This window comes from Oryctolagus cuniculus, chromosome 5 (genome assembly GCF_964237555.1).
Source record: "Oryctolagus cuniculus chromosome 5, mOryCun1.1, whole genome shotgun sequence".
In the NCBI taxonomy this organism is placed as follows: domain Eukaryota; kingdom Metazoa; phylum Chordata; class Mammalia; order Lagomorpha; family Leporidae; genus Oryctolagus; species Oryctolagus cuniculus.
The window spans coordinates 122,094,239-122,120,621 of record NC_091436.1 but is presented as its reverse complement, the minus strand read 5'-3'; the positions used below and the strand labels follow the sequence as shown (position 1 = coordinate 122,120,621).

The following is a 26,383-nucleotide window of genomic DNA, read 5'->3' as shown; positions in this document are numbered from 1 at the left end:
AAAGCCATAGTAGGCATAAGGTATCTCATTTTTCAACCTTGAGTGAGTCGTGTCATTTGTAAATCACGCTTTATGATTCTTAAAAATCTTGTTTCAAGTCATGAAACTGAATCTATAAAACAAAGCAAGTATTAATGGTTCAAAGATAGATTCATTATTGTTAATGATGACAAAAAATTCATATAGTTCTTTGGAAAGAAGAGAAGCACTTTTTATTCACAATATGAATATGCACTGAGAAAAGAAATGCAAAATCAAGGAAAACTCAATTTCTAGAAGGCTAGTGCTGTTTCCTGTTTATCACTGAATCTAATGCACTCAATATACCAAGTTAACTACTAAAAGTTGCTGATGATTATTGAGTATTTACTATATGCTATTAGCTTTGGTTATACAGTTACATTAAAAAACTCTTTGAAGATGGGATCATTGTTATCTGCACTTTATACAAGAAGAAATTGAGGCTTAGTGAGATGAAATAACTTAACAGTTCTACAATGAAGTTGAGTTCACAGAAAACTAAATTTTATTCCCAGACCTATATTAGCAGCCTGCTTTGCGGTGGTATTCACATAAGTGTTTGCTAAGATGAAAAAACAAGGGGTCTTAGTCACCTAGAAAACTTTTTGATCTCATGTTTACATATTTTTAATTTATTAATAAGCTGTAACTTAGAGCTGATTTTAACATGTGGAGTGAAAAACAATTATTTTATAGCTGAAGATTCTTGCTCAACACCTAGGACCGTTTCCAGCTCATTCTGTAAATTGCTACACAGAGGGAAATGCATCACACCTGAAAGACTCTTTTTCAGTACCATAGGTATCGCTGGCATCATCTCTTTTTCTGGTAAAACATATGAGCTTGTTGCGGAGGTCCCACTCATTGTTATTCTCAAACTTTATCCTCTCTTTTACACAATCACACACACACACACACACACACGCACGCACACGCACTTACTATTTTCTAGACCATTTATAGATGGCTGAGAAAAATTTACAAAAAGGGACAATATTGACTGGATATGATCATTAATTATTTTTTCCAGAGAAAGAATAAATTGGAATATTCACCTAAGTGACAATAAGAAGGTTTTAGTTTATGTAGAGGTGGGGAATGGAGTATATTCTGTACAAAATTTTTGAGATGGATTAATGAATTTTACTTAAGGAGTTCTTTGAGATGAGGATATACCAACAAGTCTCAGAATTTTCATCTCATGTTATTTATTCTTCACTAGTATCAACTTAAGTTTGGCATGAATATGAACTACATAATAATTTTGTTTGAAGTAAGTCTTGGATCTTATCCACCTGGTCTCGCATAATCCCTGACCTACACTTTTTGAAAAATCTGAATAGAGAATGCCTGTGTCGTGTAACTTAAAAATACTTCACAGCATTAAACTAAATGGGAAGATAATTTAGTCATCCCATACTTTCTCAAGAAGGCCAGTAAGCGGTGAAAGCAGACACAATCCTAAGTGAACTTTTACATAATCACATAGACACACAAAGTTAAAACAGATATCCACCTGAGAATTCAAGAAATGTACTACCTGGCCCCAAACCGGTAAGAATCCGATTACCACAAGGAGGGATAGTTACCCATGGCGAAGAACGGGATTCCCAGCAGGGTGGAGTTGTACTTTCCATCCGTGATGAAGAAGATCCCTGCTGCTGTGATGATGGAGATGCACACTGTAAGCACCCCCAGGAGGCCCAGGAAGGGCTTACTGCGCAAGCAGTCCTTCATGGAGCTGGACAGGGTGGCTGTGGTCAGGATCAGCACGAGGCTCACCAGGACCTTGCTTCTGGCCAGAATGCTGGTCTTATGAAAGTCTCTCCAGAGGCTAAAGGATGCTAAGGAGTAGAGCTGGAGTTCTTGGTGCTCCTCCTGGAGCTTCCTCATAAGCTTACAGAACTCATTCTCCCACTTCTCCCCTATAAGGTCTTGGGTGGCAGAGCCATAGGTCTGGAGGTAGTAGGTGATTTGAATGGCTCTGGCTGACTTGACCCGCTGGTCTTTGCTGTTTGGCACTTCCACTACCCCTCCCAGTTGGTGTCCAATAAAACTGTTCCTCCCATCCTTGAAAACAGAAAAAGGGGAGACTTAAGTTACCAGAAGGATGCACATTGCAGGGAACAGATTCTTACCCTAAGTGAAGGAGCACAAGGAAGGCAGAGGTAGGTGCTTGTAACTGTGGAAGTGATGTGGGTGGAGAGGCAAGTTAGAATTTATATTCAAGTTTTTGGAGCTACAAGGGCTATCATGCATGATAATTCAGATCAGAAAAGATGCAAAGGATAATATGAAGCTATACAAAACTTGCCACATGCATAGAAAAATTTACTTAACTATTACTTCGATTTCACCTATAACCCGATTCCCTCATCTCCTTCTATAGCAATCTGTTAAACTTATCAGTGCAGGACCATGTTTTATGATTCAGTTTCAGCCGAAATTGAAGCATGGCATGAGCCAACAACATTCCAAGAACTTAAAATAATCATCTAGATTGTAAATATAAGCTAAATTTTCTAGGGCTAACCTGGACATTATACCAGACAACCCATGAAGAAATATACACTGACATGAATATTCTTTCTTATTCTTTATATTCTGTGAGAACAATTGCAAAATAATAAAAAATACTGATTTTTACAATTGATTTAATGGTGTTGTAACATTTCCTAAATAGGATGTGAGCACTTGTTTACTCATTACAATACTTGCTACAAATACCTGCCCCAGACATAGGTCGATCATTTCTTGTAGAAGACAGTGGTTAGATTCCTCAAAGGAAACTGCTAACATGTTTAGACACATGGAACCTTCAAAATAGTAGTGGAAAAATGGACTTAAAGGGTAAGATTATTTTAGTGAAAAAGTTTTTAAAATCTAGGCATAGTTTTTCCACAATATTCATTTTGTGTGAACCATATGAACTTTTTTTGCACCAAAACAAATTTATCTTTTAATTTCACTCTTCCATGAAATTTTTGAAGGACTCACATAGCGGCCAGAAGTCATCTCAGTTTTAGAGTTTGACAAAGGAAGTGTGGGCAAGATCTTAAGATCAGGCAATTGGCAAGCAAAGCAATCCTTTCTGATGTGTGCATAGGTGGATAGAGTTATTTAAAGAGGTTCAGAGCGGTAACTCTCATCTAACATGCCTCAGCACTCGAGAAGACATTCGTGATAGCCATCACCAAAGTTCAATCAATGTGGAAATTTAATTTTTCCACAACTGTCCTGCCCTTCAGTCACTGGTTGTCAGGATATTGAACAGAATGGCAGGATGCTAGATGGAGTATGCCACAGAAAATATACTGCAGGTACTGGGTGAGAACAAATACAAAAGAAAATTTATATCACAACTAGACTGTGTTGCTGGATCAGGGAATATATCTATCTCATGAAGATATAAATAATTAAATCAGAACCGGAAATAGTTCTCTTTAGAGGGGACTGTGCAGAAGGGCAATAGACTATGGGTGTTTTCATAAAACTCTGAGGCATCTACTGCACAGGTATAGTAATTATTGTATACTTGTTTAGTCCAGACATTTATAAGTAAGGCATCTGTTTGTATTTTTATTTTTAATGTGTACCATGACAACACTGGTACTTGAAAGTGTGTTGCAACCACAAAAATTTGAGAAGTTTAAAAAGTAAAAATGTTGTTAGTAGGATCATTAGTTACTGCATACACCCATTTTAACCCTACTTGTTAAATATACTCATTCCATTTCATTAAACTGACTCTCAATAAAAATATATTTTTCAATAAAAATATATTTGATTTAAAGTTTCTTTTCTGTTTTTTTCTTTTTTAAATTCGTATTTTATTTATTATTTTTGGGATAACATTTTTAGTTTACATTATAGTCAAAGGCTTCATGCTACATTGAACAAAGAGTCTTTCAAAAAGCAAGACCATAGTTCAGTATGAATATAGGCAGTGGCTATAAATAATAATCATATGAAAAGATGTTCAAGTTCACTCATATAAAATATATTTTAAAATAGTCACAGATCATTAAAACTATATTAGTATATAATTATTTTTTAAAATAAACCCTAAGATAATTTATTTTTATCAACTCTTATGTTAATGTGATATTAATATAAAGAGAATGGGATTTTGTATTTTTAAAAATGTCCTACTTCCATTGTTTCTTTGCAGTTTTCCTCTTTTCCTTATAAAAGTCAAGCTAAAATTTTGGCTGTAATTTCAAGACTCTTTTCTGATTAAGTCCTGTGGGGGTGCTTTGATGAATCATGAGTGGAGAGGAAGGCAAACTTTGAGGACAGAGATAGAAATCCTGTCCCAAAACTGAGATACTGTGGACTACAATTTCTACTCTTCTAATAATTTCTCCTGAGCTAAATTCATTTATTTTCATTTTAAGCTTGGTGTAATTTTTAGTTCCAACCTTGTTTCCACTTCTTTGAAATCCTTTGATTTTGATTTTGATCCTTTGAAATCTTTTGATGTTGATTTATGCTTCCAATTATTTGAAAGATAAGGTGTTTTAAATACTTTATTTACTTAAGAGGGTACAGCTCTATCTCTCTTATGTCTGTCATCAGAAAGATTTCTCAGGGATACACAGTGGCACCATAAAGATTTATGCATCCTTCACTTAAAGATTATAGTAGATCAAAGAGGGTGCTGATAATGTGTTTAAACAAAAATCAAAATTTAAAGAAGGCAAATAAGACTTATGTAAAACAGATATTCACTGGATTGGGCTATCTGCTAACACTCCTCTGAAGATATATAAATTTCCATTTTCCCAAAAATACTTGATAAAATTATGCTTTTGTCCTTTTTTTCCATTTAAATCAAAATAACAAGAATAAATTTCTTGTTTATGTTGTTCTCTACTCTATGTACTAGAACAAAGTAAATAAGGTTATTAAATGACCTGGAATCAGAAGTTCTATTTAAAGGTCTACATGTTATGAATGAAGTACAACTCATTATAGTCCTATGAAATACCCTTTTATAAATTATCTGTATGGAGAAATTCTCCCACTTGTGAAGGGAAGAGGTTGAAGAATTTGTTAGATGCTAGCATTTAAGAGAAACAAAGACTGAAGATAACAAATATTGTAAATATTCTCTGGGCAGTACTTTCTTGTAGTTGTAAGATGTCTGGTAGGATTAATGAAGAAAATGCTTAACTAGGAGTTATGTGACCTTACTTGGAGCATGTAACTCCCAATAACTGGATAAAAAGCTCAGAGTTGGTTCATGTCTCCTTCTATGTTTTAGCTCTCATCTATAAAGTAAGCAGATACAGGTATATGAGTACAGTTCTGCATGTTGAAGACATTTCTCAGCCCCAGTAGTCTATGAAAACACCGTCTATGAAGTAAACTGAAGAAATGTGAGTGTCAGAAATGATATTATTATAGCTTATAGAGTCATGAATTGATTATTTTCATATTAGTCCAGATCTTACCACTCACATGATAGGGTTGTTTGTTTAGTAGATGAGCAAACCTAGAGGCGTAGAGAAGGCAATTTGTTAGTCAAAGTGATGAAAACAGGGTTCTAACAGCTTTCTGACTCCAAGTCCAGTCATTTCTAAAATCCAAAGGGGGGTGAATTTTGGGAAATCATTTTGGCTCCTGTTCCCCATTAAATGATCATTGTTATTAAAACTTATTTCACCTGCAGATCTGTTTTTTGACATTTTCTTCTCCACTAAAGCAATCACCTACCATTTAATGCATTCATTGATTCAAGTGCTTCCAAATTCTGAAATTCCTTCAAGTGCGTGTCAGCTTTATGTTCCAATGAAGATAAATATTAAAGTAAAAATATGACAAGATGGTAACAAGTTGTTTTTGATGTGCTCTTACTTTAGTGCTTCACTGACCTGAGCTGACATCATTAATGCAAGATGATTTCATCTCTCACCCATATTCTTGCATCTATGTCTGTTCTTTATCTATTCTGAATGCTGACAGAGCCTATTTATATAATTCTGAATGAGATCTTATCATTTCTTTACCTAAAAGCTTCCACTGAATTTTACTTGCATGAGGAATAGAATAGGAACCACCTCCTAGGCCTGCAAGTCATTGTGTAGCCCATTGCTGGAGAAGCTCTCTGACCTTGCTCCTGCCAATCATCTTATGAACTGTGCTCCAGGGTTTCTGGCCTTTTGCCTACTTCTTACACTCATCAACTTAATTTCTACCTCATGGGCTTTGTGTTTAATGTTCCTTCTTTCTGGAGTATTTTCCTCTATTTTTTATTATAGGCAGGACTACTTGCTATTTTGCAGGGTTAGCCTCAAAGAAAACAATTTAAATCACATGAGCTACAGGGAACATCTTCCCCACAACATTCCATTGCATAATCCTATTTTATCTTCTTCTTCCTAGTGATTTCTATCAGAAATAATCTTAGATAATCAATTAATTTCTCATTTTTGGTCTCCTTTGCTCTCATGTACACTTGTTCAGAGATGACAGCTTTCTTGTTTTGCTCTTGGATAATTTCCTCATGCCTAGAACACAGCCCATTTTATAATAAACACTCCATAATATTTGTTAACTCAGTAAATCCATCTTGGGGTGTGTAAATAACTAACCACAGGTTATTTGGAGAGACTATTTCGCTAAGATCAGTAAACATAAGAGACAGCTCAAAGTACCTGAGGACAGTAAGAATTCAGATGAAAAGAGGCACATTTAAAAATTAATACTTTTTTTTTCCAATTTTCTTTGCCTAATGTAACATTTCTCCAAAATATGTTTGTGTTCCTTCTCTACTATGCATGAAGCCTGTGCAGTAAGTTATCAACAGACAAGGAGACCAAGGGAATCTTGTGGGGTGAAGGGTAGGATTTACATGTGTCATGAGCTAGTGGTGAAAGGCAGCACAAGGTGTTCAAGGAACTGAGGTGAGGGATAGGATTTGAGGTTAAAGGGCATGGCTTCTTCAGTAAGGACCATGAAAGCTCACTACGAAGTTAGACTCAAATTTCCTTCAAAACAAAATGATTGGTGGGTTTTAAGCCGAGGAGTAACTTGATTGACCTTCTGGAGTGAGCATTCTGTTGCACTGTGGAAAGCAATTCAGGGAGTAGTGGGGTGACTCTAAAGGAAAGAGCTCAGTTGGAAAGTCCCTGCAGCATTTCCCGTTCCTGATGCAGAATTAGAATAAATGTCAGCTGTGGTAGCCTCATGTAGGCAAATTACTCCAAGGTGAATCAGTGGAATTACAGGTCATGATGCTATCTCATGGCCATAAAGCATCTCATTACATTATCTCTTCAACCACAGTAATGCTGGAAAAAAGAATTCTTGAGTTCTTTATTTTCATGCAGTTTAAGTTTTCTTCTTTGTAGTTTTAAAAATTACTCCCACCCAAACTACACCTCCACAGTAGAAAGGAAATTAAACTCTCAGAGGTGAGAAAATGAGTTCTTAAAAAGATAAGAAAGGATGGAGACATTAATGTCATAGAAAAAAATACTTGAGGATGCTTTGAAATTATAGGAGAGCAAGTGTAATATTTGTTCAACACTGTACATGCTAGGGTGATGTTCAAGTACTTTCTGCAACTGAAAAATAATGTGGCAGTATGGCTCTGAGCCAAGAAAACCATGGTTCAGATTTCATAGATTTTTGACACTACAAGGATAATTAGAAACTTCATATGGCCAGTTATCTTTTAATACTGAAAAGAAAATCTTTCTGTGCATGGTCGATGGTGATATTGTTAAAGGAATGATAAGCTTTGTTTCAAGATTTTTCCACATATTTATTTCCTAAAATATCTTTTTTGCTGAATTCCCAATGTCAAGCGTATACACAAGCTAGGATTAAACAAAACAATCAGTTGTTTTGGATTTTCCAAAGAGAGCTTCATATTTAGCAAGAGCAAGAAAATAATAAGAAAACCTTGACACAATAGTTAAGAAAATCGAACGTTATTTTCAAAATAAAGACTTTAAAGCATTTTAAATGCCCTAAATAATGAATGGGATATTTTTGTTACATTACTCATCCTGGAAAGTGTAGAGGTATATTTCAGATTTTGTTTCCAAAGAAGATTAAAAACAAAGTTTCTGTGTTGTTGAAATGAAATAACAACTTTCACCAACTAGAATATAAAATAAGTTTAACAGTGCCCTCCAGCATACTAATCAACTAAGAGCTGGCTGGAGTTTTTGACACATGTGGCAGACTCAGTGCCAAAATTTAAGAACTTTCTTTGCATGATCTTCAGCAACCCTTTCAGTCACTTTCTGAGGAAATGCTATACCACAGCAGCCTGGAGTCACCAGTGAGGGCATGGGCCACTGCAGAGGATGCAATGAAAGTAATGTTGTACAGCTACAATGTAGCACAGCCAATCACTGGACTACTGTTCCTGACTCCAATACAACTACACAAATACTTAGGTACTTTATGAGAGGAAATACAATATGGCAATATGTACACAGACCCAAGAATCAACTGTTTTTCTTACATTTCCAGCCTCAACAAATTGTGCAAATGCTTTTACACTTCTGTGTTTCAGATCAGACTCATAAAGTGTTCTGAGAATCAAGTGCATTAATAAATATACAGTATTTCAAAGAGTCTCAGAAAAGGTTTTGATATTCCTATTAATTTGTATGAATGATATTAACTTATTCAGTTACCCATCTAAGATTCTTCCACACTTCACAGCAAATGTCTGTAGAATGACAGAAAGAGCACAGGGCCAAGACACCTGGTTTCAAGTTCTGGTTCTCCTACTCTACCGCAGGGTGACAGGGCACATGCTGCTTAATGTCTCTGAATGCCAGATCCCTCATCTTCCAAACAAAATATTTGACTTATATTATCTCTAAAGATCTTATTTGCTCTGAATTTAATGATTTATTTATAATAAAGTCATTAGACCCTACAAATTCTGCTACAGAAATCTTCCCTAAGTGGTAGGGGGTAGACCAGAAATAATAAGAAAGGGAAACATGACATGACCTGTGTTCATTTCTACAGAAACAAGAAGCTTCTAAAAAATCTTTAACATCTGGAGCAAGTTGCTGTATCTCCTCTTTATTTGAGAGACCTTCAGAGAGAATTTGTCTCAAAGTGAAGAAGATCAGGAATTTATCCCATTTTACCCAGATGGAAATGATCTCTCAGTTGCTCAAATAATTTCTTTCTTATGCAGTAAAAGCCATTTTTGTCTCAGATTTCCTATCTAAAATTTTTTTATTTATTAGAGAGGGGGAGAGAGAGAGAGATGGAGGGAGGGAGAGCAACAGACCCCACCAGTTGATTCATTCTCCAAATACTTGCAATGAGTGGGGCTGGGCGTGGAACCTGGAATGCAACCCAGCCCAGGTCTCCCACAGGGCCAGGGACCCAACAATTTGAGCCATCACCTGCTGCCTCCCAGAGAGCGCATTAGCAGGAAGCTGGAATCTGGAGCACAGCCAAAACTCTGATATTGGATGTAGGTGTAACAAATGGCGTCTTAACTACTAGGCCAAATACATGCCCCTATCTCCTGATTTCTATGAATATCCTCTCTATCAATTTGCTTATAATATAATAACTTAAATACATTTTATTTCCCCTTTATTTAAAATCTTTACACAAATTTATAAATTATGTATAGAGGTAAAATGGGCATCTATATTGAATGATAGTCATATCAAATAGATTTTTATTTCTTCATAGCTCATATTACTGCTTTTGTCCCAAAATTTACATAAAAACAATACTTTTAATTCTTGTATTCTTAAGTGAGTCTTTCACAGAGGGATGGCGATGACTACTCAAGGGCAAATCTAACATCACAAACAATCTGAGTTCTGCTGCTGACCTATATAATAGAAGTTGGCCATCACTCAGGTGGAAGCATTTGAGGACTGCGGTAAGACTTATGTATAGTGCCCTAGTGCCCCCCTTCAGTAGGAGGACTTCAGTCTTCCCACTATAGCTTTTCTTTTTGGGAAACAAGTGCCCTTCTGAAAACTCTGTTTAAAACTACAGGCTGCACAAGAGGTATGACACCTGGGCCATTAGCACCTGGGTGGCAGAGAAGAGCAGACTGACAACCTACATGGGCAACCCTCTGAGCAGAGCTTAAAGTATCCTCCAGAAATGGAAAGTTAGGGAAGCTCAGAAGCTAAGGCACAGTGGGTATCTGTATGAGCTGCCAGTGTGCAAATATGTGGGGATATCCAAGGTTGTGACACATAGAAGAAATAGATAAAAAGGAAAGAATCATTCAGTCATTCAAGAAATACTCAGTGAGCACATTCTCTGAGCTCAACAGATATTGAGCACAGAGTGGGAGACAGACAGTTCTATACTTCCAAGAGCCTATGGCTGTGGTGTGAAGTAGGTGGTAAAGGGAAGTAGGTGGTGGGCAAGATAAGAAAGGAGGCAAGCATTAAAAAATATGTTAAGTACTAGGATGCTTGTTAACACAAGATATTAAGAGGGCCCTGAGAGAGAATCACCTAACCTAGAAAGTGCTAAGAATTCTTTCCAAAAATGAGGCATCTTAGCTAAGACCTGAAACACAAGTAAGAATTATCTAAGTGAAAGGGGGGGATTTGGTTGTGGACATGGGGAAGAATGGTCTTCTAAACAGAAGAAACAGCATGTCCAAAGACCTAGAATGGAGAACAGGCATGGAGGTATTCCTGAGATTTGGGGACCCACTGGAATATATAGCTTTTGTGTCCATGTGTGGGGATGGGGTGGAGGTGAAGTAGGCAGGCATATAGGTTAAAATTGATTAGGTTTGTGAGCTGGAAGACCACGCCTTTGCCATGCCCCTATGTGACCTCACGCCCTACCTGATACCTTCACCACTCCCCTGTATGACCTCATCCCCTACCTGCCTATACCTGGGTGCCCACCAGCCAATCAGGTTAATTAACCACTCCCCTTTGGAAGTTGGTTAAAAGCCTGGGACATGGTGTGTCCACCCCTTCCCTTCTTCCCTGGCCTCTTGCCAGGAGGGGGCTGGCTGCTCCTCCATGTGGCTTGTTCCTGGTGCTCAGTATGAACCCAGATTTATCTCTCTCTTAATAAAACTCTTACTCTCCTATGCATTTTTTGCACTAAATAAAAGCTTAAAATGTACCATGCTGCTCATTATCTGTGCCGGTATTTAGAATTCTTCTCTAAATATTAGGCAAGAACCTTCTCGGGCTTATTAATATTGGGGATTTAGTAATAAGCCCACGGTGAAACTGTATGGCATCCCAAATTCCGATAGCACCCCAGACAGCACTTCTGGGGAACTTTAAAGAGCCACATTTTTGTGTAGATTTTAGGGGGTCCTGTCTGATTTCAGAGGTGGATGCTGCTGCAAATAAGACTGGTAGTGAATAGAGATCTGTTTATTCAGAAGCGCTCTTTGAATGCAATGTGAAAAATAAACATCAGATGTGCCTTGGGGACAGAAATGGGCTATAAAGTAGGGGTGTGGCTTTTTTTTTTTTTTTTTTTTTGCCTTCCTCACAGCTTTGTCTAAAGCAAGACTTACCAAACTGATTTATACATTTTGGGGGGAATTTCAGATCTTATGGAATATATATTGTCCTGAAAATAAATAATTCCGGCCGGCGCTGCGGCTCACTAGGCTAATCCTCTGCCTTGTGGCGCCGGCACACCGGGTTCTAGTCCCGGTCAGGGAGCCAGATTCTGTCCCGGTGCCCCTCTTCCAGGCCAGCTCTCTGCTGTGGCCAGGGAGTGCAGTGGAGGATGGCCCAAGTGCTTGGGCCCTGCACCCCATGGGAGACCAGGAGAAGTACCTGGCTCCTGCCATCGGATCAGCGCGGTGCGCTGGCCGCAGCGCGCCGGCCGATGCGGCCACTGGAGGGTGAACCAACGGCAAAGGAAGACCTTTCTCTCTGTCTCTCTCTCTCACTGTCCACTCTGCCTGTCAAAAATAAATAATAATAATAAAAAAAGAAAATAAATGATTCCCACACCTGGGCTTTTTCCAAAGAACATTTTCTGGAGGGCTGATAGATTCTTGGAGACAATTTTTACTTCCTAGAGATGTCCCCAAGGCACATCCGATGTTTATTTTTCACATTGCATTCAAAGAGAGCTTCTGAATAAACAGATATCTATTCACTATCAGTCTTAGGTAGAGTTATAGACAGTGAGAGAGAGAGACAGAAAGGTCTTCCTTCCGTTGGTTCACTCTCCAAATGGCCACCACAGCCGGCACTGCACTGATCCGAAGCCAGGAGCCAGGTGCTTCCTCCCGGTATCCCATGTGGGTGAAGGGGCTCAAGCACTTGGGCCATCCTCCACTGCCCTTCCCGGCCACAGCAGGGAGCTGGACTGGAAGAGGAGCAACCGGGACTAGAACCCGCACCCACATGGGATACTGGCGCCGCAGGTGGGGCATTAACCAAGTGAGCCTCGGCGCCAGCTAAGTACTTGGGTTTTGACCCCTACTTTCTCATAATTTCATAATCAAGCTCTTGTTCTTTTAAAAATCACCACCTTTCTTTCTTTCTTTCTTTTTTTTTTTTTTTTTTTTTTTTTTTGACAGGCAGAGTGGACAGTGAGAGAGAGAGACAGAGAGAAAGGTCTTCCTTTGCCGTTGGTTCACCCTTCAATGGCCGCCGCGGCTGGCGCACCGCGCTAATCCGATGGCAGGAGCCAGGAGCCAGGTGCTTTTCCTGGTCTCCCATGGGTTGCAGGGCCCAAGCACTTGGGCCATCCTCCACTGCACTCCTTGGCCACAGCAGAGAGCTGGCCTGGAAGAGGGGCAACCGGGACAGAATCCGGCGCCCGGACCGGGACTAGAACCCGGTGTTCCGGCGCCGCTAGGCGGAGGATTAGCCTAGTGAGCCGCGGTGCCGGCACCACCTTTCTTTTTAAGAGCAAAATTTTAGCACAGCTGTTCTTCAGAGGCAGGGTCCATCCTGTAGTCTGCTAGTCACATGACTTGTTAGCCATGAAAGTGATGGCAAAACCACTTTGGCCTTGCAGATAATATGGTTAGCAATAGTGATTTGACTTTAAAGTTCAGAGAATTTGGTCTTGAATTTTGACTTAGCCTCTTAGTGCTGATGCGATTTTTGGAATGTTAGATTTTCTGACCTTTATTTAGCTAAGCAATGGGATTATCTAATAAGTTTATTATGAGAATTAAGATTTTTTATATTTGAAAAGGGAAAGTACTCTGTATGTTTATTTGTAAGGGCACTATCAATAGTTATTAGCTGATTGCAAAGTGATGGCTGAATGACTGAGTTTATTTATTTTTAGAATGCTATTTATTTTTATTAGAGAGAGAGAGAGGAGAATAAGAATGAGAGTGATATAAAGTCAATAAAAACAGATGATATATCTGGACACTAAAAACATTCCATCACCCTCAGCTTTACACTACGAGTACAGACAGTTTTCAAGAACTAAAGATCCTAACCTTCTCTGTTCCAGTCCTGGAATTCCAACTCTCTAGATGACGTAGAGTTTGCTTGTAGGACAATGCAATTTCCAGACAGATTGTAAGTATCTGTTATTTTTAATGTAAATCTAAAGAAATAGTTCAAATTTTCCTTTTATATACTCCAAATGACTACTTGCATGTGGGCTTTCTCTAATCTGGAAAACAATTCATTTTTAGAGAAACCTTGCTGGGACAACTGGGTTTGCAGAATTTACCCTCCCTCATCTAGACATCCCAGGATCCACTGGGACACAGAGTCAGGTCTACATGTCTGTGGTACCACCTGATTTTATTCCAAGCACCAAACAGATGGTGGCTCTGGTTTTGACAAATTCCATAGTGGGAAGAATTTTGCAGTTTTGTGATATTCTCTACAGGCGAAATCATGGGATGAAAGTTTAAGAACCAAACCTCATAATTGCATAATACAGGAGTCTCCCCATTAAAGGGTTCTTCTGTAGCTAGTAGCACTTGAGGGGAATGTGAAGGAGACTCTCTTAGGTCCCCTCGTTTATCACCTATCTCTAAGTTTCATTTATAAAATGTAATATGTAAAAGCCAGATGAAGTGGTTCTACAAAAACATGCTTGGTTTCATTTGCTGCTTGCTGTGTCATTATTTAAACATCCTACTGGCCTATTCAGAGAAATGCAATTTTGTCACAACAATATGTAGCATACGATTTAAACATGTCTGTTTCAGTATAAGAGGAGTACTTCATGCTTACTGTAGATATTAAATGCTCTGATTTTCTGTAACGTGGGATAGTTATCACTGATGTTTGTGCTAGAATGTCAAAAAACAGTTTCTAAAGCAGTGTTAATATAAATTAGTAAGTTTTATTTTCTCACTGATGATATGTCCTAATTAAATGACGATATATTAAAGTGAAGAGACAGAAAAAAATTACTCATGTGAAATACAAGTATAAAAGTGTAGACAGACATTGCTTCTAATCTTTAACACTCTTAAAGATCTAGTTTTGGAGAGCACTTGATACAAATCAATTTTACAGGTATAAAAGTAAAAAAGGCTCGTCCATTGTCCTTAAATCACTGTCACTCTCCCATACCCCAACATAATTAATTCCCTATAATTTTGCAAGTTAGCCAGAGAACTCAAGGTGACTATGTCACATCTCATGAATAAGGTGAGAGTCTCACTTCTTTAGAGAAATTACATAAAGAAAACAATCTAACCACCTTCTTTTACAGGAAGGTGCTTTGTGGAAGCATGATTAACTTGGTAAGTGGGTGTCTGCTGTGACTGAAACATCAGGGCTATTTGAAGCCACTGCAATTAGTTACATAAGCAGGTATTTGGGGGCGGTTTTTGAAATGCATATTGCTATGTCAATGGTTTGTTTAAAAAACCAATAATAACACAACCCTCCCTTAGAAATGGGACTGGCAGCTCCCTGGATTTCGTGAGAGCTGTTGACACAGAACTATTGAGCTAGGCTTTGGAGGAAAGGAATGGACTCAGGGCTCCAGATGTGAAACAGCAGTTTCACCCACAACCTGACACTCACTCATCCAGGAAGGGAAATAAGGATGATCCAACAGAGACACCAGAGCAACTTTTCTATAGCACTAGGGAATTTGAAATAATTGTCATAGAATGTATTTAATTTTACCAGATGGACACATTAGAAATTCCCTTTGGCAGCAAAATGAAGAATTCCCCAACATGTACATGTATGGACATGTTGGGTAACATAATATGCTAGCACTGACAGGAAGATGGGCAAGTAGACTCTAGTAGATATTTAGGTTGAGAAATAATTCCTAAACAGGTGACAATAGAGAGAAGAGAAAATGAGCTGATGGGAAATATTTAAGAGAATTTGGTAAGTGACTCAGTGTGAGAATTGAAGGAGAGAGGGGAGAAGTAGACTGTAACTCCACAGTTACTGCTCAGGAACCTAGAGGGCAACAGTGACCTTCACTGAGCAGAAGGCCACATTTGTGTGGGATTGGGGAAACTGGAATTGAGCTCTATATATTGAGTTTTATGTACATGCAAATCATCGGGGTAGAGATGCTCATAAATGAGTAAAATTATAAAGACAGAGGCTAAAGACTGACAAAGATTTTTTTCCTTGAGCAAACATTAGTCAGCCTCTGAAACATCCCCCAGGTCCATCTGTACACTTCCTTATTAGCTTCAGTTTGAGCAAGAACCTACACCCTCAATATCTAATTAACTTCCTCATCCTCCATTGTCTCCCAAGCAATGCCTGATCATCTTGGCCTGTCTTCAGCAAGAATCCTATTAGACCAGAGGATGGGCATTGATGGCACAGCAGCAAAGTTATCACTTGGAATGTCAGAGGGCCTGGGTTCAAGCCCTGCCTCGCTTCCAATTCAGTTTTCTGCTGATGTGCACCCTGGGAGGCAGCAGGTGATCACTCAAGTACTTGGGTCCCTGCCACACCTGGGAGATGCAGATTGAGTTCCAGGTTCCCAGCTTCACCCTGGCCTAGCCCACAGTTATTGCAGGCATTTGAGAAGCAAATCAATAGATGGAAGATCTCTCTCTGTGTCTCTCTCTTTGCCACTCTTTCTTTTAAAAGAAATGATTATAAACATTCTTTATGCTATGTTTGTATGAGTATATGGTGTTAACATAAGTGTTCCAGAAAGTGAATGAAATTTCTAGAAATTTGGTATATCCTAGTATGTTTTCAGTCATAATATAGTTGCTATTTTAAATATTGTATATTTCGAAATAAGTAAATTTTCTTTTCAAACAAGATTTTGCAAGATACTTAACCTTGACTATTATAAGTCTTTTGCACTCATGGGTAGTTTTTTACTTGCATTCCCCTCAGGAAGCATTGCAATCAACTTATGGCCAAATGCTACATCTTCTGAGAGATTTATGAAAGAGGCTGTGACAGCTACTATGAAATACAAACCTCTGATAACTTTGAAACCACGCCACTGGACTATGTAACAATTTCTAGAAATAATGGAAAACCTGATGGATTGATAAAATTGCGAGCCAAAGCTCAAGCAGAGCAAGAATATGGGACTAAATTAATTGATGAGGATTAATATAGCTTTTATGGTTTTTTTGCTTGAAAAGTTATTGGTTCTTTAATGTTTTATTTTCTTGTTTTAAAGAAAACTTTCATATCTCTTAAACTACTTATAACACAGCAATTTCGTAAAAGTATCCTTGTGATTAAACAGTTACTTATTAAGAATGCAGAAATTCTTACTGAGCAGTCTTATTTTCAAAACATTATAGCTACCTGCATAATTTGAAGAAGAAATTATTCTTCTTGTAATAGTACAACATTGAGAATATTGGTTATATTATCAAGGTTTTGACTGTAATGTCATACTTGAAAATGATGCATAAAATCACACAAGACCAGACAGTGTAAAGGTTTAAGGGAAGTAAGGTAGATTTTATGGAGCTAATGATGACAGAGAACTTGGAAAAATCAGCCTGCAGCTTGGATTACAGGGTTCCAGACATTACAGTTAAGTACGGAAGATCACATCCAGCAGAAGTAGGAATTCTCAGCTGATCTTGGGGACCTCAAAAAGAAAATAATTCACCTAAATTTATTGGTGCTGAAGGTGAAGTCTGGTGCAAGTTCCTGGCTTGGCTTTAGAAGTTTGGGTCTTTTAAAAGTCTAATCTGAAATCCCTTTATGAAAAGTTTCAGCAAAGCAAATTTTAACAAAAGGCCCATGTTGCAATGACTATTTGTGCTATACTTATGTAAGTAATCAGGTACATTTAGTGTGGCTAGACTTATTTTACTCCAATTGTATTTGGAAGAAATGGGGGAGATTATATTGCTACAGAAAATTATAGCACATCCTAGTGAGTGTTAAATTCTAGTCTTTTGCATTATCTTTAACATTCTGTTATTTCCGTGTAAACTGAATTCTCTTTTCTTCTAATAGCTTACAAAAACTCTAAAAATCAATGTTTCCAATAGCTCTCCTATTTTCCTGATTTGCCAGCACTAAAAATTAAAAGTCTCCCTTTTTCAAAGCCCTGCAAACTGACTCTGGATAATTCTTAAAAAACTTCAAGACAATAATGTTCAGGCAACTTTCATGCCTTCTGTTGTGTGGGCCACTAAGAATGTTCACCAGAACACCTGACGATCAAACTGCAAATCAGAAAATGTCTCAGATTGTCACTGTCACCCTTAGTTCACTATATAATAAATATGCTTCAAGCCTAACATCTAGAAGTCTTCTTGATTGCCCTCTGGACTCAGAAATTAGGTTTCCAACCACTAATCTTTGCTTTGCTTTACTTTCATAGAATGTCCCTTCATTTAATGCCTACATACTGGCACCATTTGGCAAACCTCTTCTACTACCACGTCCCTGCAGATGATTCAGCTGGTCCTAAATGAGCAAAAGGTGACTAAACAAGAAAATGGACTTACATGGTTTACAGAAAGGAGACTGTCTTTCCTTTCCTTCGAATAAGCAGGGACACTGGCAAAGGTTCTTTCCTTGATTAAATATTAGTCAGGCTCTTGAACCCTCTTCTAGACCCATCTATGTACTTCCTTGTAAAATCCAATTTTAGCAAAAATTCTACTAGGACAAATTTAGCAAGACCCCCACCCCTATACACACACTCTTGCTATCTAATCCAGTTTCTCATCTACCATTTCTCAGGCGATGTCTGATCACTATGGCTTGTCATCAGCAACAATCCTATTAGTTCGCTGTTGGTAGAATCTCCCATTATTCCTGATGCTTCCTCTCAGTATTTTTCCATTCAATAACGTGAATCCTCCTCCTTTACTACAAACCCCACTTTCCCTGTCTGCATTCAGAGGTTAGCCCAAACTCTCTTTCCCATTGCATCATTCCCTACACTTATCACAAAAGTCTCCATTTGAACAGATTCTTCATTACTAGGTTTAAACAGGTGTTATGTCTAACAAAAACTTCAGCAGTAACATTTTACAGTGCAGGGAGAGTGAATAATGTCAGAAGATAAGAAGCCGTGGAAAGCATCTGTAAGAATTAAGAAAATCGAGTTCTGGAAAACTCACAAAAAGGCAAAACAATGTCACATGCTAGTAATATGATCTATATTGATGAAATATTTCACCAATAAATAAATTAAACAAAGAATGGAAAAATAGTTTAACAAAGGAGGAATTATACTGGATACCAGCCTATTTGTTTATATTTGTTTAACTATCACACAATAACTTTTTTTAAAACATCATATCCTGAGAAAAACTTTCAGTTGGAATATTTTTTCTGTGCCTTGATAGGGAATTCCCATCAGTTGAGTTGGAGTTGCATCCCATTAAACCCTCCAGATGAAGGATTTGTCTTTTTAGTGGAAACTTTGTATTTCTTTATAGCAACACACTCTCTGCCCTTGACTTGGTTATCCTTTATGGAAGCAGGGACTTCTTTGGCCCATGTGTTCAGCATATAGTAATGACAGATTACAGAAAATATTGAAAAAGTGGAATGTGATTGTTAAACACACACACAGACACACACACACATACCTCTTCTGGGTATAATATAAAGAAAATCCTTAAAGGTAACCTCACAGATTTCTTGTTTCATAGTGAGGCATCTGTAAAGATGGAACTAGTCATGAAAAGAGTGCTAGGCTACCTAGTTGCTCCTCTTCCAGTCCAGCATTCTGCTGTGGCCCGGGAAGGCAGTGGAGGATGGCCCAGGTGCTTGGGCCCTGCACCTGCATGGGAGACCAGAAGGAAGCTCCTGGCTCCTGGCTTCGGATCAGCGCAACGCCGTGGCGGCCACTGGGGGATGAACCAATGGAAAAAGGAAGACCTTTCTCTCTGTCTCTCTCTTACTGTCTAACTCTGCCTGTCAAAAAAAAAAAAAAAAAAAAAAAAAAAAAAAAAAAAAAAAAAAGACTCTATAACTACTCGAGATAGGTCATTTTATTTGCAAGAGAATTTCTTATATGTGGTACACAAAAAATTACAAATGACAAAACATTTTTCAAGAATCTTTAAAAGTTGAAGAAATATTTTTCTCCTGAAGTCTTGTGGTATTTTCTGCATTACTCCTGTGATGATTATAATTATTATGTGATATTTTCAATATTCTTGTTTCTTTTTTTTAAAAAAGCTCTTTTAAGGTAGAATAAAAAACATTGTATTGCAATTGCCTGTCATGGAGTATCTCCTTAAAATTCATGCAATGAACAAAGAGTGTACATCATCAGCTGAAAATCTTTTCTTTCTGAATAGTTTTTTTCCCTGAAGAAAAGGCAGAGCTATAATTACACAAAGGAATGAATTTACAAGTGAAATTCCAGAGCTTGAAACCTGCTGACAGTCACCAAAGTGAATCAAATCTCAGAAATTACTTAGCTAACCTTCCTCACAGTATCATGGAAATTCCATTTGCCTGAACTGTGTGGATGTGGAACTCTGTGATTTTTAAACTCTTTTTTAAAAACCGCATTTGAAGTGCAGAAAGAGTGAGAGGGAGACAGAGAGGGAGGGGGAGGAGGAAAAGAAGGGGGGGGGGAGAGGAAGAGAAAGGGCAAAAGAGAGAGATTGAGAGAGAGAAAGAGAGAGAGTGAGAGAGCGAGAGCGAGCGAGAGAGAGAGAATCTTTTTTTTGCTGGTTCACTTCCCAAATGACCACACCAGCCAGCAAATGACCACACCAGCCAGGACTGGACCTAGCTGAAGTCGGGAGCTTGGAACTTAATCTGGGTCTCTCACTTGGGTGGCAATTACACAAGTGCTTGGGCCATTATCTGCTGCCTCGATGGTCTGCATTAGGAAGTAGTGGTACAGGAGTGGGGCTGGGACTTGAACCCAGGCACTCTGATATGGGATGCGGATGTCCCAAGCATCTGTCTTAACCACTGTGCAAAAGGTCTACTCCTCAAATGTTGCAATTAAGGGCATCTTTCACATTGATTTTCATGGAGAATGCAGGAAGCTGGAAGTAAGAAGCCTGAAGCCCCCCTCCCCCCTCGAATAAAATATGATGTTTTATATTCTTTCCATTCTTTCTGATAATCTTTGGAAGCTGGTGTTCCTTTTCTATCCCCAACAATTAAGACCAGCCATATCAGCATCTGCCCAACCTGGACTTCTACAACAAATGTCTCAGGAGAGCTGCCCTGGCTGTACCTCTTCTCCAAGTGATACAGGCTTTCACTTTTTCTTATGGGTGTAGTGTGGGGGCTTGTGCTGCTCCCATGGCAAACAACACACCAGCCCTTATGCCTGGCTTTTTCATAGTTCCCAAGCAGTGAAAATATACCTTAAAGGAATCATACTTCCTGAAATTCTACCTTCAGGTGTGTGGGTACTTGTAATGTCAGGTCTGCAATAGAGAAGGAAAAGCATGAAAGTTGTAAGCACATGGATGGAATTCAGGAAATTAATTCTTTGCTCTTTACGTTAAAATTGTAGCTGGATGAGCATTGAGTATATTTATGTGGTTTCTGCCTTCTCAGAAGCATGTTTTCCATTCACTTTTTATAGCCTTCCATTTATCTCTTATTTGGGACTGGATTTTTTTTTTTTTAGTTACATAAATCATGTGTTAGATATTGGACAATGCTCCTTGGAAAGTCACTCGTAAGAATATTAATTCTGGAGGGGACTGACGAACTTGGATGCTGTTTCTCATAAGCAGGGTCACCAAGAGCAAAGATCTCTTACTTTGGAAAGCACAAGACAAGGCCTTGTAGGAAATATCATTAAATAAATAGATTTTCAGAAGCCAGACATGAGGCATTCATTGAACAATTATGGCTCTGGTGGACACTGAGTTTTGAGGAAACCCTGGGCCATTAGATGTTGTAGGAAAACAGAAACCTTGAGCATTCTGTACAGTTTTGATAAAATTAGCTGTGTGATTTATTTGGTGTGATAAATGTAATAGTCATTTTTATTTTACATCAACAACAAATAGAGATACATGTGACCTAAAATGGCAAAGGTTTAGTAAGCAGGTTTAGACTCAATGATGGAGCCATGAGATAAGGAGAGACAGCTAAAGACAGTCACCACTGAGCGATTCATGTGGTTGCCACGGTGGAAACTAACAGATGGACTCTGGGGTATGGACCTCAGCACAAGGGATAAGAATCAGGCGCTCGATGTGACGAGAGGTTGACTGACACTGCATTCTCCTAACTTCCTTAGCAAAAATGAAAATTATCCTTTGGCCAATATTTTATAGAACAAAAGCAAGGATTGAAAAGCCTAAAATTTATTTATATTTAAGATTTCAAAGATTTAGTACGATGAACAGTTGAGCAGAAATTGCAATTCCTAAAAATGCTTGAAAAGGGTAACATGAAGGATATCGAGAGAGGAACAACAGGGGTGTTTTCCAAGCGACTGTTCTCTCTCCATTGCTGCTTCTGTTGATCCTGAGCTTTGGCGTACTGTGAACTCTTCCAAATCTGTCAGGAGCTCTATTAATCAACACTTAATTACAACAGACCCCATCACTTATCACAACAAACATCCTTCGCAGTTGATGAACATTTTATTTTTCATTCTTTAAATCGTCTTGCTCCTCAAACAGTGATGAAGGGATACATGTCTTGACAAGGCGACTAAAAATAGGCTGCTGGCTAAGGCTAGCTGAGCATAAGCTCCCTTACCAGGGACAACAAAGTCTCCTCCTCCACGGAATCATTTGCTGTTGCTCACACTTCACCACCACCACCAAAAGAGGAGACTTATTTACCAAAACAGTTGAACTTCATCATGATGCTCATATATACTAAATGTGTCTTAAATGCCGCATATAAGTGCTTTTTTCTTTACCGTTCTCCTTAAATATCATTTATTTTCCTTTAATATCTGTGGCAGATGAACAAGGATATCTTCTGTTTGCAGACAAGTTGTGATACTATGATTTTTCCTCTAATACCTACATTATTCAATTGAAATACTTAGAAGATGATGACAATGCAGGAACCCCCAACAACAGCTCAAACTCCACCATTTTTTTTTTTTTTTTGACAGGCAGAGTTAGAGAGAGAGAGACAGAGAAAGGTCTTCCTTCCATTGGTTCACCCCGCAAGTGGCCACAACAGCCAGAGCTGCGCCAGTCCGAAGCCAGGAGCCAGGTGCTTCCTCCTGGTCTCCCATGTGGGTGCAGGGCCCAAGCACTTGGGCCATCCTCCACTGCCTTCCCGGGCCACAGCAGAGAGCTGGACTGGAAGAGGAGCAACCGGGACAGAACCGGTGCCCCAACCAAGACTAGAACCTGGGGAGCCGGCACCATAGGCAGAGGATTAGCCAACTACACCATTTACAATAACAAAGCAGGAGGATGTATTGGATCATTCTGAATCAGGAAAATCAATCTTTCAGAAGATTCTGTGACTTCACTAATGTGAAGTGGTTTTTACAGTGTTTTTAAAGTGTGATTCCTGGACCAATAGCCTCAACAAAACTTGGAGACTTGATAGAACTGCCAATTTTCTGAATTCTGACTCTGAATCAGAAAAACCAGCCTGGGACTCACCAGGGTGAGTTGGATCTGACAAAAGTTCTCTCCTTGAACAAGCTCAAATCAACAAATCAAGCCCACCCCTTTGTTGTTTTTAGCTCTTTGCAAACAGGGCCTCAACTTTTGGCCTCTAGATTTGCCTGCATTTGTACAATTTTAGCAAGACTCCACCTAAGCCAGTTTAGTCAGTTTCCCATCCTTGATATCTGTGACTTTTGATATGAGATCTGGATCTGGTTTCTTATCATCCACCTTCTCCCAGATGATGTCTGTCCACCCTGCTGTCTTCAACAAGCTCTCAGGACAGTTTAATCACATCAAATGCTCTTTGTTTCTTCTAAGTAATTTTGTATACATACCCCCTCTCCAACTGCAACCTGGCACCTTATCTATAAATCTCCACTTTTTCTTGTGACCAAAATCGTATCCAGTCTCTCTCCTTTTACTGCACAACCCCATTGCTGTGATCCCTGTACTTTTTGTGACACTCTCCCTCCTGAATAGAGCCTGATTTACTGTTCTAATGTTTCCTTTTTTAATTCAGAGACAAAGGCAGAGAGGGAGATCTTCATCTGCGGATTGTCTTTCCCCAAATGTGTGCAATAGCCTGGGCTGGGCCAGGCTGAAATTAAAAGCCAGGAGCCAGGAGCCAGGAGCCAGGAATGCACTCAGGTCTCCCATTTAATGGCAGGCACACCATCATCTGCTGTCTCCCAGCAGCAAGCTGGATTGAAAACAGAGATAAGAGTTGAACCCAGGGACTCTGATACAGGATGTGAGCCTCCCACATAAAGCTTTAACTACTGTGCCAAATGTCTACTCCAGCATTAATGTTCTTTAGTGGTATCATTGAATATAAACATATATTTAACAGATGCATCCTTATGATTGACAATAACTGCCCTAGAACATTTTTCTCTGGTACTTGCAATGTCAGATGGATAATACCAAGTCAAATTTTATACCAGGAACATGGTAAAACATTTTTTCTTATTATTTGTGAAAAATCAAATACACATATATAAGCAGAGAAATAATAAGAGAAGACCAAGAAAATATATTTTCTTTCTTTATTTCTTTCTTTTTTTTTTTTTGACAGGCAGAGTGGACAGTGAGAGAGAGAGAGACAGAGAGAAAGGTCTTCCTTTTGCCGTTGGTTCACCCTCCAATGGCCGCCGTGGCCCGTGCACTGCGGCCGGCACACCATGCTGATCCGATGGCAGGAGCCAGATGCTTCTCCTGGTCTCCCATGGGGTGCAGGGCCCAAGGACTTGGGCCATCCTCCACTGCACTCCCTGGCCACAGCAGAGAGCTGGCCTGGAAGGGGGGCAACCGGGACAGAATCCGGCGACCCGACCGGGACTAGAACCCGGTGTGCTGGTGCCGTAAGGTGGAGGATTAGCCTAGTGAGCTGCGGCGCGGGCCGAAAATATATTTTAAAACAATCTATGTTAAGAAGGCAGACTGCAGTCATGGGCAGCCAAGAGAAAAGATGAAAACACATAAGTGAGAAAGTAGGAAAGTACTTAACTACTTAAAGTACTTAAAGATGACACGCTATACTAATGAAATTAGAGGTATAAAACTCTGGACTACGTGAGTTTTTTTTTTTTTTTAATATAAAGGAAGTATACACAGATTTGTATCTTTTTGTGCCTTTTAAATTTCATTTTGATCAAGCTTGGCCTTAGTCAAACTTGGACTGTGAATTTTAGAAAGGAAGATTCTGAAAATTTAGAAGAAAAAGTTGACATCTATGCCATGTAACTAACTCCATGACAGAAAACTAAAGATCAATGGTAGAGAATATCTCACAAAATATCATCCAGATGATGCAAACAGAAGTGATTACTCTGAGGAAGGAAAAGTGGAGGAACCTGTAGAAAATGAGGCGGTAATTAATACTCTTCAATAAGCTTGCCTCTTAAAGGGAGAGGTTCAAGTAATGAAAGGAGTCCATTTAAAAGAAATCATGGATCTATAAGAATAGCATTCAGAAACCTAAATTTACAATGAGCCACCAAATGCCAAAAGTAAGAAAACAATTATTTTATTATTGTTAGGATTTGATTTTTTTGTTTTCATCAAGCATATCAGAAAAGAAATAAGCCCATTGCTTCAGACCATCAATGTAACTTGGAGGTTGACTAGGAAGACAAAATGAAGACTGAAACTGTTACTCTTTTTCTGTCTTCTCTTTGTTAAAGATTCGTTTATTTATTTGAAAGGCAAAGTTATAGGAGAGAGGGAGAGTCAGAGAGATGTTTCTCTTTCAAGGAGAATGAAGAAGTAGAAAGAATATACAGAAAAAGCAATAAAGGCTGTGTGAGGAATAGAAGATAATGAAGGCATTGTTGAATGCTTCCAGTAAGTGATCTATGTGTTCTGACCTGGGCTAATTCCCACTCATTGTTCTAAGAAAATAACAGGTGATTCTGAACTGCCACAGTGATGTTGATGCAGCCACAGAAAACAGAGGAGTATCAGAAGACTGGGGATGGGCAAATTTAATTTTTTCCAATTTTTTTAATTTACCGCACTTCTTAAAATCATTTAAAATGTTTATTAACAATAATTATAACATTTATGGCTCAGTGTGATTTTTTAAACATTTATCTATTTATTTATTTGAAAGTCAGAGCCGCAGAGGCAGAGGCAGAGGCAGAGGCAGAGAAAAAGAGAGAGAGAACAATAGAGGGCTTCCATCTTCTGGCTCACTCTCCAAAGGGCTTCAGTGGCTGGAGCTGCACCGATCTGAGGCCAGGAGCCAGGAGTTTCCTCCAGGTCTCCCATGCAGGTACAGGGCCCAAGGACTTGGTCCATCTTCCACTGCTTTCCCAGGCCACAGCAGAGAGCTGGATTGGAAGTGGAACAGCCAGGACTTGAACTGGAGCCCATATGGGATGCCGGCACTGCAAGTGGTGGCTCTACGCACCTCGCCACAAGTGCCGACCCCTCATGTGATATTTCAATGCATGTATACAATGTACACAGATTAAACAAGGGCAACCAATACCACTCTTATTTTTGATTATAAAATATGTAACAGATAGTTTGGTTAAGTTCTAAGAAAATGAATCTTTCATTTGAGTTTGTAAAGATTGATGTTTGAGGACTGATATTTCAAGAAGTGGTAAGTGAGAAATTAAGACAAGAGGTAGGGATGATGAAAAGATGATTGAGCTGTGTGTTTTTGTTGTTGTTTATTTTGTTTTGTCTTCCATGTAGGGTTGCAGTCTGACACATAAAAGGATTTGAGGACCCAATTCACTGGGACCCCACCAATGAGATATCCAAAAGAGTCTTGTACAGAGCATGACAGGTCTTTCCCTTATTCAGTAGGTAGCAACGTAAATTGATAGAACTACTCTGAAGAACCTTTTGGCATTATCAAATAAAATTAAACATGCGGAGAGCCCATGTTTCTGGGATTCCTCTCTT

At 38.8% G+C, this 26,383-nt stretch overlaps 1 protein-coding gene across 3 annotated transcripts in view; it reads right to left on the bottom strand.

Annotated features, from left to right (window-relative positions):
* PTCHD4 (patched domain containing 4) overlaps positions 1-26,383 on the bottom strand; it is a 219,744-nt gene that overhangs the window by 159,821 nt on the left and 33,540 nt on the right. For all 3 annotated transcript variants that reach the window (XM_051854648.2, XM_017345172.3, XM_051854649.2), the window contains one exon: positions 1,611-2,091. In XM_051854648.2, coding sequence (XP_051710608.1) covers positions 1,611-2,091 — 481 coding nt within the window. The remainder of the gene's footprint in view (positions 1-1,610; positions 2,092-26,383) is intronic.